At 37.7% G+C, this 15,185-nt stretch overlaps 1 protein-coding gene across 1 annotated transcript in view; it reads left to right on the plus strand.

The window, feature by feature from the left end:
• Positions 1-15,185, plus strand: part of VTI1A (vesicle transport through interaction with t-SNAREs 1A) — a 249,650-nt gene that overhangs the window by 135,473 nt on the left and 98,992 nt on the right. The window contains exon 7 of the mRNA XM_010007933.1: positions 14,019-14,089. Coding sequence (XP_010006235.1) covers positions 14,019-14,089 — 71 coding nt within the window. The remainder of the gene's footprint in view (positions 1-14,018; positions 14,090-15,185) is intronic.

The raw sequence follows: 15,185 nt of genomic DNA on the forward strand, positions 1-15,185 counted from the left end.
GATTACTTATCCATTATGGGAGTAGACATGTAGAAATTCTTCTGACATGAAGATTCATGGTTGTGGCTGAAGTTTCCACAGACTTCAAAAGACATGATTGCCTGGTACATCAGTGGACAAGAAAAGCCAGATCAGAGGTTGCAGGAATATGATGAGGCAATGAGTTGTTTATGCTCAGTGGCAACATGTGCAGAAATGCTTGAGTAAAAATTTAGCAAGTGAATGATATCTGAGCTGAGAGAGGATATGCTGATAGCAAGTGAGAGAAGTCAGACCATAAAGGGATTTTCTGTGGAAATATGTGGTGATCGTTTAATGTGCTGAGCTGGAAAGAAGCAATAGCCTGACTTGAAAGAAGACTGGTAAGATGCTAAAAAAATGGTGTTTGTAGCAAAGTTCTGCATTACTATAGGTGGTACCAAGGTTTTTGTCAAGGCTAGAGAAAAGACTGTAATAAGATTTAAAAAGAGTGAGGGCCTAGGAGAGAGTTTTAGGAAGGTAAATGGATGGGACCAGTCTGTTTCCAGTGGTTTTCAGGCAGAAAGAATAGGACATCCTGCCTGAAAATGAGGACTGAAAAAAAGAGAGCAGAGTAAAAAAAGATGTTGGGGCTGGATGGAAAAGAGGATCGTTGTGTTGCAAGTCATGAGAATGGATTGAGTGGAATCATGTTGGAGGGACAAGGAGCTTCTGTGTTGTGTTGAATTTGAGTTGAAGGCTAGGCAATGAGAGAGGTGGGAGAGGAATTGGCAGTGTAGCAGAGGGAAATCTGTCACTTTTTAAATAGTAGCTGATTTTGTGCATGAGTTTTTCCAGGCATAAATCAACTGCAGATCTATGGGGAGGGAGGGAACCAAAACCAGAGCTCTGCACAGCCCTCACAGAGAGTGCATGATCCTGTGTGCAAGGAGAAGGGAGATTTCAAGGAGGAAAGCATGACCAGTTGTGTAGAAGGCACACGTAAGCTCTAGTCATTCATCAACTCTTCATCTGGGAAGTTTCCCTTTCCTCCATCCATCCTTGTGTTAAGCAGAGGAGATTACTTTTCCCATGTCAGTAGAGGCAAGCCAACACTCTGAGGTGGAATTGTTTTCAAAACACTTCTGATCTCTTACGTTGTCTCTGGGATCATGGTTTTCTAAGAGGAATCCCTGCATGCACCCATGGATCATGTGATATTTTGAAGTCAGTTCTGACTATTTGCTGTAAGATGTCCAGGTAACAGTGGCTAAGCAGTATGTGGACACTTGCTTGTTCTAGTGGAATTCTAGTAGAAACATTCTTTACCCCTGCTTTACAGATAGAGTAAATAAGTTAAAAGAAATAAGGTGACTTGCCAAAAAATCAAACAAGATCTGTGGCCAGCTCTTACGTCCCTTGCTTATAAGTACTCTGTTTGGTTTTGTTGTTTGCTTTTTGGTGTTGTTTTAATTCAAAAGCAATTAAAACAATAAAAATAAATAAGATAGAAATAAAATAATGCATTAAGCATGTCTTCACAATTCCTTTCAAAGAACTTATGATGTGAAAGAGGCTCCTTGATATTACATTTAAAAATTATTGAATTTTTTTCCTTAAGTAGAAAAATATTTGTCATTTAAACTGGTTCTTTAAAATCCCATAGTTTCACCCACAATAATCCAAGAGCATTTAATAAGTCTTAAAATATTCATAACACACGGAGATCATTACTCTTGAGACCTTTGTACAAAGCAGTGAAGTGTGTTAGACATATGGCAGAAACCTCTTCATTTCTTATTTCTTGCTATGATTGTATGAAAGCAAGGGAAATTCTCTGTTCTTTTCCCCATTGCGATCTGCATGCCACTGTTTTATCTGTTGTGGGCCAAAGTCATCCCATACACATGTTCATTGAAGAACATGGAGTTAATCAGGCTTGCATTTAGCTCAGTAAATATAAGCACTATACTGGTAAATTACTGTTTTGTTGCAAGTTTCCACAAGGTATTTCAGATAACAAAAAAAGAGGAAAGAATTTATTTCTGTATCCCACATGATGTTCACATCCCAAGCTGTGTTGCATGACAGATGCTGTTACCTAGTTTTTGTATTATTGGTAATTATCTAGAACTGTTAATTGCTGTGACATTGAGTATTAAGACAAAAACAAACAATTGGTATGTCCCTCATTGAAAATTATCATAAATATCAGAAGCCCTTGTCACAGCACCGACTGTAAGTAGAGACGATGAACAATTTTGTTTAAATTATTCCAATGTGATTGTCTAAAGTCAAACAGAACCTCCATGGATTAAGTCTAAAATAAAACTGTGGTTACAGTATATGGTCATAATTCCCAGATCTGTTGTGTTGAAATGACAGTATAATGAGTAGAAGTTAAAATGTCCTCTGCTTTCAAGTCATCATGGTTGTCATTTGATTAAATAATAGTACATTCTGTTTGATGTCGTGGCTTTATTATTCAGGAGCACTTCGGTATAGGTGTCCTGTAGGTGTTATGTGCTTCTGGCAACCAGGTGTCCATATAGGTCCTTATCTACACACCTGCAACAGATGCCCTGTACGTTTAGCTTGCATATGTGCTGCTTGAATATGGAATTTTAATTATTCCTCTTAATTATGGTGCATTCACCAAAAAGAGGGAAATCATTGGTTGGGTACAAAAAGAAACTGCTTAGTATTTGAAGGAATTTGATAATTCTGTTGTAGTTCGTAGCTTGGCAGGTGGTAATAATGCTATGCCAGCACTGTCAAAATATGAAAATTAAAGTGACGATGGGTTTTAATGAAATCCATTTGACAAATATAATTAAGGTGTTTTAATATGAAGCCCTGTAATAAAGACTACCGGTGGACTCCCTGAGGTCCTGACTAATTGTGTAGATTGCTTTTAAGCTTTGAATAGTTTTATTGGATAATGAACTGTTAAGAAGTGTTAGATCTTTCTTAAGCAGAATTTGGTTTAAAAAAGAAGAGGAGAGACAGGCCTGAGGTGTGGCATTTTAAACATAATTAGAAGAGAGATTTAAGTTAACATCTTTGATCTTGCTGTCAGTTTTTGATTAGAGCTGTAAATGCTTTAATCAAGTGCAGTGTAGTCATTACATTTCTAACTGTTTTTAAACTGCGAAATTACTGAGACACTGACATGGGTTTAACACTTCTTGAGAATTTCCAGGAAAGTTATGTTTGTAAACTGGCTGTTTGCATGAAAATATCAGCCTGCAATAATTTACCAATTCAGTAGATCATGGAATAATTATCTTTTGGTGCTCAAATAATCAGGAAATCCTTTATAAGATTAAACCTAATGTCCTGTAGTTGAGAAGAGTGTGCTACATCAGATTTTATTTTAAAAATAATTTCTAATATGTTTTTTCAATTTAAATTATATTCAAAGTAGTATTTACTATGGAAATGTATATATAAGAGCCTAAGTGCAGTATTTGAATGCCTTCCATAGGAATACAATCCGTTTAATGACAGATACAATGTTCTGCCAATGTGGATTCCTTCAAACCAATTTTAGAAATGGGGAAACAGTTACAAATATCTGCTGGGTCAACTGTAGTGGCTGAGCCAGTAACAAAACTGTGTTCTCATGAATCCCTATCCTGCAATGTTAAAGATTGCTTGAAGACATTTCAGGAAGATCAATTTGTTTATTTTCTGGCATCCAAACAAGTAATAAGGTGTGAAAATGGCTTTGGGCACAGGTATGGAACATCAGGGTATGGACAGCTGGATGGTACCTGCCCATAGGTGGCATGCCTTTCATTTCCAATACAGAACCCAGCAGTCCCAGGTCCTTTCTCAGCTCTGACCTTGCCACATCTGTTGTTCTTCATCATAGGGCATGACAGAAAATCCAGATACTTGTCTCTTTACTGTGTTAGGCAAGGAGCTGCTGGGCTTACTGTTCTGCTCATGTTGACCGTCTAAGTAGAAATCAGCTACACCGAAGAAGAATGTACTAAGTCTGTACTGTCTGCAGCATACACAGTATTCACACAAACATTAGCAGTGACCTGCCAGCAAGTCCTACCAAATTGTTAATTACATCCCACAGGAGACCACCTGATGTCTTGGCCTGCACACTCGCATGTCTGAGGGCTGGCATACCAGGAGAGAGGGGAGATGTGATCCAAACCTAGGACATCCTCACAGAGACTGTTCAGCTGCTGATGCTTCTTTGTGGTGCCTTTGCATCTCTGCTGACTGTAATTCAAGTGACACCCAAGAGAGAGAAGCAGTCTCTCTGGCAACCATGACCCAAATTATCAGGGACTCAAAGACCATGTCCAGTAGTATGGTTTGCACTTGGAGTACTGCAGGCAATTGCTTCAGGGGAATCCAAGCAAAAACTGCTGCCCCATGCAGTAAGCTGCTCTATTCCATGTCAGTTTGGGTTTGAAAGTCTCTAGGTGAGCCCCCAGTTAAGCCATATAGCATTAATCCCTATGGATTGATGCCAGAAGCTTTGGTAAGTGTTGCTGAGTTCCTCCATCAGAAGAAATCACACTTTTCATCTTAGCCACTATCTGAAAAATCACTTTTTGCAACAATTTTTCCTTGCAAGGATGCCTTAGAAGCAAATTGTCTATGTGTACTAAAGGCCCCATGTAAGTCTACCTCTTCAGCACCACCTGAGGAGCTTAACTTGATCCTTAAAATATGATTCTGCTCTGAGGAGTGCTGTAAAAAATGTAAAAAGTCTTTGTTTCTATCTCAGCGATTTCCAGAAGAAATATCGTTGTTTGACAAGGTACAAGTCAAGACCTGAGACTTTTTAAATTTTTATTTTTTTTTAATATGCATAGCCCTGCAAACTCAGCCTGGATTTTAAAATCAGTCTAGATTCTTCTCTTCTTATGTTCCTTGTGATAACAGTGATTTGCCAGGCTGTCAGGTATTTTTTGTTGTTCCCTCTGTTCCTACACTGTGGGTTTATTGAGACAGTGGTTTTCTCAGCATTACTCTGAGTGCAATTGAAAGCAACATTGCAGATGGAAAGAAGTAGTGCTTAGCTCACGTGTGTAATGAGGAAGCAAAATCCATAGCTGCACTGGTCCTGCAGGGTAAAAATAAAAATATAAACAAAGGAAAGATGGCTTCAGATAGGAAGGCATAAGTGGAGGAAAACAGGAGTATGTAAGAAGTGTGCTGTGTAAGCAGCACAGAGATGGTTATATTGGTGTTTTGTTTTTTTCCTTCAGGTGCAGGTTTTTAAATTACTGTATATTTAAAATGAACACAGCTTATAATTGATGTGTATAAATATCATTATGTATAAAACCAAGATTCAAAATCTACTAAAATATACAAACTACCAGACTTCATCACCAAATAAATCATGGAATCATTGAGGTTGAAAAAGACCTTTAAGTTCAAGTCCAACCATTAAAAATAAAGCTAAATGAGCATTGGCTAGAAATCTCTCCTGATGGCAGAATAAAATTCTGGGGCAGAGCTGGGACTTGAACTACAGCCTGCCCAGTAAGTCCCTTCTCTCTGCTCCTTGTGCCTCTATCTCCAAAAAGCTGCTTCAGATCTCCTGAGTACTGACAGAAGAAACATCCTTCCCTGCAAGCAAAGCCACTATCATGACAAAACTGGTGTACATTAGACATCACATAGTTTTCTACTTGTAAATTACCCACTGAATAAACTAACATTGTTTTGAAAGGATGTTTTCCCTCTCCAAATGGAAACTGAAGCTTCAGGACTAATTTTGAATTCATTTGCCTCCTTTTATAGATAAACTTTTAGAAGTTGGTTGGTTGTTTTGTTGTGGGGGGTTTTTTTTGTAGAAACTTTGAACAATAACTTTCCTTAGGAATCTCTTCATTATTATTTTTTAAACCTCAGCACTTTCAGCCTCTGACTTTGCAATACTGTTCCTTTATATGGCATTTAGATTTTGAGAGATTTAGGTGGAATGTTGAAAGGATGAGCTAATTAATGTTTCCTCTGCCTATCTCAAGTAAGCTATTGTGTTAGAGTTTTGCTAGTGTTGTAATTTATGCCTGTTAAACCTTTGCTTTATCATCTATTACTGACTTCTAGGCTTCTGTTTGCACTTACTGTCTGTAACAAGCATTTCATTTTAGATGGAGAAAAAATGGTTTCAGTTACTCTTACTGTACCCAAAAAGGAGAATGGGATTTGCAAATGATAAATGGGGAAGTTGACTAGCTAACTAATAAAGATTTGTCTTAATCAAGTATGATTTGTCAGAACAGGAGCGCACTGGGGTCAGGGCACACGCAATGAATAATACAGCATTCACTGGAGAAAAGGACCAGGCAAAAGGCCTCATAAATATGCTGTGATTACCCATTGCTAATTCGTATTCAAAGAATGAGTTGCACTGAAGCCAGCTTCGAGGTTGTTGAGCTGTTCACCTGCTTTCTTGGCTTTCTGATGTTTAAGAAAGTTTTTATATATCTCTGTGTGTGTATATATATACACACTCTGTTTTTGGAATGCTTCAGTTTTTGCACAGACTGCTATACTTTTTGGTCAATGTTTTTAAGCATTATTTATTAATAATCCTCTAGGTTTGTTTTATTTTTCTAATGTCTGAACACTATTTTATTCCTATTTTTTGTTGTTTAAATATAAATGTGAATACAGCAGGACATGATTCCATTCACATTTAAAATTAATTGCTGAACAGTGCAAGGAAGGTTAAAACACTCTTTAGCTCCATGGAAGTATTAAAGATCAAACAAACTTTTTGCTTGTGTTGTCAGCTTTTCTGACTTTATAAACCAGCCTGTGAATTCAGGATAAACCTAGTACATCAGAATGTTGGGGAAAACCTGAGCAAGTCCAAATGTCATTCTATTTGGCTCTGGCTTTGTTTTCATTAGTTGACATTGCTTTTCACTTCAAGGAGACACTTCTCAGATTGAAACAGTTGAAGGATATACTCTTCTTGTAGATTTTCTGATGTCCAGAAACAGATACTGAGAAGAACTTTGTTCCTATTGACAAGTTTTATTCTTGAAGACCTGCTTACATAAATGGGTCATGAAGAATCAGATAATAAACAATATAGAATAGTTTCAGTGCTTACAGATATAACTAGACTTTGTTCTTCAGCTTTGTACTGTTTAAATGTCTTGTGTTGCAGTTTGGTGTGATTAAATAAGTTTGGGAAAAAACCTCTTGCTCCACACTCCAATTTTAAAATGTATTTCAGGATTTCAAACAGTTTTCTGCTCTTTTGAAAACCTACTTTTACTTCGTTTTCTGTTTGCTGGTTGGCTGATAGTCTGTGTCATTTATTTTGTGCTCAACTCTGTCTTGAAGTACATTTATTGCTTTAAGAGTAAATCAGCTGTAGAGGTAGGACCAACTTTACGGGCCTCAAGCTACTGAATGTGGGAGGTTACCACATTCAGATCTCTGCCTAGACGTTCTAGCTTTTGAAATAACCAGTACTGCGGGGTCCGAAATAATTTTTCACACTGTTTTGAATTTATAGCAAACTTGGTAGATGGTGGCATGTTTTTGATTAAATTATGACTATGGATCCAGCCATGGTTAAATGAACCAAAGATCACTGTTGCATCGTCTCAGTGTTATTTGGAGTCATAGGTTCCATTAAGTGACAGTTTGTGGATCAAGTTTTGGAGGGTATGTTTCTGCAGCTTAATTTAGATGCAATCAGGATTGTTAATACTGTCCCCTGCTAAATTGTTTTCAGAAAAGTTAAAGATTGGCAGTACTGTAATGAGGCAGCATCTGTTCCCTGCACCACAGCTCAGGACAAGCAGGGACTTCGTCGTAACAGCACTTAAAGAAGCAGGGAAAGAAGCTGCTGAGGGTTGGTTTCCAACTTCACTTACATAAGTGATTGAAATGGGAGTAGCAAGTTTACTTATTGATGCACTAAGCAACAATTTCTTTTGCCTTAGAACTTTTTTGAAGGCAGGTGAGGGGTAGAAGATGCAAAGGGAGGAGTTTGGAGCAGATGAGCATCACTGAGCTGGTGGATGGATGCAACAGTGGCTGGACTTCAATGTAGTCGAGCGCTCAGGAGAATCAAAGTCTGCCACCTCCTGTGAATGTTACTGTGAGGTTGTTATTGAGGGAGCTCAGATAGGTGGGTGATGGAAGTAGACAGAAAAAAATACATCAGTTAGTGAGAAATAAGTAGTTTTATACCAGCAGATTGACATGAGTTAGGATTTCAGGAGAGGTATGAAACCTTAGAAAAGAAAAGGCTACTAGAGGTGAAGTTACTAGGTCTTTCATATAGCTTCATTCTCCTTTTTCCTATTTTCTTCTCATTCATCTGCTTTTTTTTTTTTTTTTCCTTGGAAAAGGACAGAATAGGCCTGGACCATGGGTGGTGGTGTTCTTAAAGGCATGTGACATCTCCTCAAATAACTTTTTCTTCCTTATTGTGAACAAAGCACAAAGCCTGAAATCTGATTAGGTGTTCCGGATGTTTTTCGTTCTGGTTTCCCTGACCTTGGGATCAACAGACCTCGTTTGCTCTTGACCAATGAAAATTATTTCATGAACATCCATGTGGCTTATAAGGACCTTTTCCTTTTTTCGTTTGAAAACTGTTTGTATTTTAAGCTAGGTGGACATCTTGGACTTTGGAGGATTGGGAGATATTTTCAGGTGTTTTTTTTTACTTTCACAGTAACTTTGGGCAACTTGTTTTATCCTCTATTGCAACTGAAATTCAGACTGCTTTGGAAGTGCTGGATGTCCTCGGTGTGTGCTTTGACTGTCAGTACTCTTTCTACCAGTTTGGCATTTGCTGAAGTGGCCAACTAGTCCCAATAGCATATAGCTAATTTTTATTTTATTGTGCTAAGTTACCACTTAACAGCATGCAGATTGACTTCTCTGATGCAAACTCTTGAGGCATTTGAGAACCAGCTCTCGTGGTTCACTGTTCTGTTAATGCTCTACAAATTGTCCCTCTATTGGCTTATAGCCATTATCTTCTCCTTCATTTATCTGTATTAACCTGCACTTGTCGTTTAATAACTTTAATGATCTAAATCCTTCTGTCTCTAATTATATTGGCTTTTCAAAGTAAATATATCAACTGTGAACCTGTAAATTTATAGGACTTTTACCTGTGTCCCTGCACTTAAAGATATGTCACTTTCTTTATTAACTTTCTGCTGTCAGAAGGATAAAGCGTTTGACTCAACCATGAATTCTTATAACTCCTACAACATATATTTTCCAAGTTTGTAAATCTACCTGCTGTCAGCTCTGAGCAGCTAGCATTTAACGCTCTCTAGCATTTTTTTTTCCCAGAAGCTGCTAGTGATTATTTATCTCTTTTAGTCTCCTAAAATCTAAACTTTTAATCCATCCAAAATGGCTTTTAGGGAAAAAAGTGTCCTAGACCTGACAATGTTTGTTAAATTTCTGCCTTTGTCAGTTTATTTCCTCTCCAAAAATCTTCATAGGCTTTTGCTACATATGCAGAGGAGGAGATGTCTCTGTGCAAAGACAACACAGAATTGGGCTCCCCAATTGACCTTTACTCACTACGCCAGGCTGAGGATCTTCACGTGTTCTCCATTCCTACTGTGGTTCCTTCTCTCACAACACACAATGTTTTTTTGAGTTTCATGATTCTGTGGATCAAGCATCTTGATTTTTAGCGTGATCTGCTTTTCCCAGTGCAAATTAGTTTCTTGTTTTCCACCTTTAATTACATAGCTAAGATGCATGGATTGTATGTATGATGAGATTGAGCAAATCATGGTTCCAGGCATCCTCTCTATGATTTGCCTGGGTTTTAGATTTTTAGTTGGGTTTTTTAGTTTTTTAGATTCTTCTATATTTTAAACCATATCAGAATATCTGCTGCCTCTTACGAAAGGCACATACCCTGGGTACATTTGGAGAGGAAAAGTGCTGTATAAACCATGTTGGATTATTTTACTTTTCATGTGAAGAGCAAAATGAGGACTCTGTCTTCAAAGTTCATAAAAATGCATGTTTGTTTATCCAAAAGCCTGGAGAGGCTCACTCTGTATCATTCCTGTCTCTTGAGTAAATATATTAGTTATTCTTAAGGAAAAAAGTATTATTGATTAGAAGAAGCTCTTTCAAAATCAGTTTAGCTGATAAATAAATGCTTAAATGGCTGGAGGCAAAATAAGGAAAAGAAAAAACAGTCAAGCAAAACTAATTTTGCATCCTTGATATGTGTGTAGATATTAGAAATCAAGCTTTGTGGAATGTATATTAATTATGACCTGTACATATAAATAAATACTGCATATAGTTTACAGGCAAATTCCAAAGTAAGGGCATATTCAGGAATGTAAAGCAACACTTGAACTCATCATTGTCTTTTTGTGCTTATCTCAGTATAAAAATAGAAAAACCATGTGCCAATTTTTGCACATATGAAAGGGGAAGTCAGGTTTGGATTGGTTTGGGTGGTGTTTTGTTTTTTTTTGGGGGGGGGGTTTCTTCAGTTTGGGAAAGCATATTCATTCTTCTAATGAGATTCAGTGTTTTAGGATAAAAAATGTTCTATTTTTTTTTTGCTTAACACAGTCTCATAGAACCAGGCACCATTTGTGTTGGACCTACAACATAACATTATTAAAGTGTTCAGCGCTGAAGAGGCTGCTTTCCCAGACCTTGTTCAAACACCTTTAAGGCAGAATACGTTTAGAGCTGTGAATTTTAGCATTCCCCCTTTAAGGCTGATGCTTGTTAATACTAATTTATGTACTTTTTCTGAATATTTTTTTCTGTTCATCACAGCATTGTTTACGACTGAGATAATTGCTGCATCGAATATTCCTGCCCTCTGTCAGTACATAGATAATAATGATGTAAATGCATTCACCCTTCTGCTTCTTATAGTTTAACTGCAATTTTAGAACATAATTTTATGCTTCTCTTTGGGAATTGCAGTTAGAAGAGGCAGCACCGTAGTCTTTTGTAGGGCTTGGGTCTGCACTGTATTAAACATTGTCCATACATGCAGACTAAAAGGATGGGATAATCCCTAAATAATTGAGGTTGTTAAGATTCTATGGAAATAACACCGTTCCTGGCAACACACAACACCCTTCAGTTTTTCTGTTGGTCTTAATTTGTGCATCTGCACTACAGTATATCTTAAAACCTGACCTTTTCACATAACTGTAGTAGCATCGTCAATGATTTGCATTATAAGTAGTCTGGAAAGATCTATACAGAACTGTTGCACTAAAACCATGAATCTGCCACAGAGATGAAGGTTTTAACTGACAGGAAAACATCAGAGTCGTTGAAAAACCTGAAAAATTATTGCAAGCAGATAGCAATGATACGAAGCTTGCAATTAGCTGTACTGTGGGCTACTGTTACCTTCTTTTCAGTCCCAAGCAACTTCAGTTGCAAACCCAGTGAGAAGACATGTCATCATATAAGTCTATCTTTTATTTATTAATTAATTTTTTTTGTTTGACTGTCTTGACCCTCCAACTAAAAATCAAGTTTCACTGTCATCAGTGATTTTTTTGAGTAAAACAGGAATATGAAGAGGATCTGTGGTTGAAGGTGTCAATTTGTGTTTGCAAACTTATTGTGAGATTATGTTATCTCCGTTATGTCTCTTTGTTCAATTTATGTTGTTATTTTAGCCCAAAAAAGGCCAAAGATCATCAACTAAAGTGCATGTAGAGTAAAGCTGCTCCTGTAAAATTGATGATCCATCCAATTATTTATCTATAGAGGCTGCTGGATAGAAACGCAACTACCTCAGTTCTCAGAGCTCTCTGCTAAGTTGAACTTCATGGCTGAAGGTTTAATCCCTAAGTGTCATATCAACAATTCATTCTGTGATATTCTGGCTGACATGCTCTCCTTCCTTATTTATTGATGTCTTCAGTCATCGACAATGAGAAGAAAATACACTATTCGTCAAAGTGACGGTGTTTTACCCTCACTTACAGTTGATGCTGCTGTCACATTGATGGTTCGAAAATAAACTCAATCATTATAAAAAGCTAAGAGTATGAACTTGCCAGTGACAGGAAGGAGATGAAAAAAACCCCAAACCAAACAAACAAAAAAACCCCAAACCACAGTAACTTGTTTAAAATTGGTGTAATAAAAATAGAGCTGTTTCCTATAAAGATATTTTTGAGCTTTGTTTGTGAAATACCAAACCATTTTAGCCATTTATTTTATAGTTATTCTTTTGAAGGAAAATCTGCCCCTCACACTCCTTTATGTCTGTGCAAACGCATGCATATTTTTTTTTACCAATGAATATTTGTTATCATTCCACTTTGTGCTACTTGGTTAGTAATTTGTTCATTTATTCTTCTCTATTTTTAAGGGATTTTGCTTTTTCTCTTCCAGGTTACATTGAATGCATGTATCTCTTTGTGTATTACAGTGTTTTGAGTGCTTTGATGGGGAATAAGCTCAGTATAGTTTCATCCAGGAAGTCCTTTGACATGCAAACATAGGCAGAGCTCTGTCTTGAACAGCTTTCTTAGGCTACCATTTGTGCAGCTGTACTGCACCTTACAGCTTTTTAAACTCCATAACCACATATCTTACCACATTTCACCTTTGGGAGGCATTGTATATACAGCTAAAAGTAAAGAGCAGCAAGCCAAGAGGGACAAGATAGCATAATGAGGATGTCAATTTGTGGTCAGATATCTGAGGAAATATTTATCTTACTTGTGCTGTATTTGGCAACAGATAGAGAAATATATATGTAATGAATTTCCTTAGACATTATCTGGCAGAGTGTGTACCTTGTGTTAAATGCATTTAGGGGAAAAAAAAATAATTGCTTGTCTCAAATGTTTAAAGTTTGAGGTGATTCTGCTTTGGATTGTTGCCTGAAAGTGGACTGCATCTATTAAAAGAAGTAAGAATAGTTATGTTTGCTCCTCTAACATATTTTTAATGATTCATTTTCCTGAGGTTCCTTAAATAATGACATTTTAAGATCCCATTTCTTCACTGGGACAAAAGCAAGGCCTAATTTTTGTTGTTTATGGAAAAAAAAAATCCCATTTATTTCTGTAGTTTTATTCAGTTTTGGTGCATGTCTCTAGCAAGCTGGCTAAGTAGCCTAAATGAACATGCACAGAAATACTGGTTTCTCACACGTGCTGTGTGTCCTGAGGCAAGATACAGCTGCTCAGCTCCTTGTGTCTGTTTCCCCATCTGTAAAATGGGAATGATTTAACTTATTTTTCTCCTTCGGGGAAATACAGGGAGGGTTTCTTAATGTTTCTATAGAGCTTTGAAGATTAAAATCTCTTCTCTATACTTGCTGCTAGTATTTCATTTTTAGAGGAGCACTTGACTGAAGCTGTTTGAAGAGTAAAGTTTTGGCATCTCATGTTGTCTTTGTACCATATCTTGAGGCCTTTCCACTACAAGTTTGCAGCCTTTCGTTCAGCATAAGCTGTGGAAGCAAACAGCCCCTGTGTAAACAGTGATGACAATAGATTAATGTATATATTTGCTATTAAAAATGTCTGGAGCTCCATTACAGCCTGTCTCTAAGCTTGCCAAAAATAGTCCATGACTGAGCAAAACAGCAGTAACTGGGTTTAGCCTGAACTGGCTTTTATTTAAGCAGTGGTAGATGCTGAGAGGCACAGAGTGATTTTCTTCTCACAGGACTTCTCAGTATCTTTAGAGGTATAGGAATGACTGGAGTTTCAGCAAAGGCTTCCTGACTTCCTTTGGGAAGTCCTTAGGAAGCATGTGGGAAGTATGAACACCCAGCACTTAGAGCAGGTCTGAAAGTCTTCTTGCCTTTTTTTCCAGACTAAAAGTCCAAGTCAATTCCCAGGGCTTAGACAACTGCAAGGGGACAGTTTCTGGTTTGGTTGTTACTTCTTCAGTGTTATATTGCTTGAAAAACATAAAATCTAATATAATGATGTTAGGAGTGACTAGACTACCATAAGCATTAAATGCCGTTGCTACAATCTAACCTGTCATTCTGAGACCTTACAGTCACAAGCTATATTTTTTCTAATTTACATTTTGATTTTTTAATGCAGAGCAGATTGGACAGGAGATGCTGGAAAACCTCAGTCATGACAGAGAGAAAATCCAACGTGCTCGGGAAAGGGTAAGTAATTGCTGGTTTTGGATTTTATTTGCTTTGGGCAAATTGATTAGTTTCACATAAATCAGCTGCTATCGTAAGATGTACTCACCATCTGCAGCAAATCACTTACAAAGTGTCTTCTGTGGGCCAAATCCTGCAAAGCCTCTTCTACAGGCAGTCATACTGAAGTCACCAGACCGGCTGTTGGAAGCAAGCTTTCTGTTACATCACAGATAAGGCAGTTTTCTGTCCTTTGAAGGATTTGTGAGGTGTCCATTGCAGTGACTTCTTGGACTTTCTATGATACAAAGTTCAGTATCATGGAAGTGTTCGAGGCCAGGTTGGATGGGGCTTGGGGCAAACCTTATCTAGTGGAGGTGTCCCTGCCTATGCAGGGGGATTGGAACTAGATGATCTTTTAGGTGCCTTCCAACCCAAACCATTCTGTGATTCTGTGATAATGATTTAGCTTTTAGTAATAGTTCAGCCTTGTCACTGCAATTGCTAATAGCTGCCTCCTTAGGCAATCTTGTGTGAAAGAACAGATAGTGGTTTATTACATATTACTGCAGCTCTCTCATTGCAGTCAAGATAGGGTATTTGTGTCATTTTGGCTTATGTTGCCTCTACAGGATCATCTTTACTCTTTAGTTTAATGAAGGTATCCAGAAGTCCATCCCATCCAACGCAAAGAATTTCTCTGAATTTCAGTCTAATAAATTTGCCTCCATGCTTTGGACTTCTGCCCACAGAACCTACACCTGCCACTTGTCCATGACATGACTATCAGATACATGCCTGAGTATCCCGTTTTGCTCTGTCCTCCTTTAGCCAACCAAAGGCAATTACGACAACTCCCTTATCTGTCCCTGGGAGTTTCTTTACCTGGATAGCTTTGATTAGTAAAATCTCACATGACAGCTTTAATGAGGCATTTTCTGACAGTTGTATCAGCCCCTTTCTGAAGTCCTGGGCATTGTGAGCTTCATGCTCAAGCAACATTGTTTCTTATTTCACCTCCACTCCTCACATCCCTAGTGACTGCTGAGTCTGAGATGCTTTTCTGTTTCTAGCTAGACAAGTAACACCTAGGCAATGGAGATGAATACCATGTATC

Source organism: Chaetura pelagica, unplaced genomic scaffold (genome assembly GCF_000747805.2).
Source record: "Chaetura pelagica isolate M959 unplaced genomic scaffold, ChaPel_1.0 scaffold531, whole genome shotgun sequence".
Taxonomy (NCBI): domain Eukaryota; kingdom Metazoa; phylum Chordata; class Aves; order Apodiformes; family Apodidae; genus Chaetura; species Chaetura pelagica.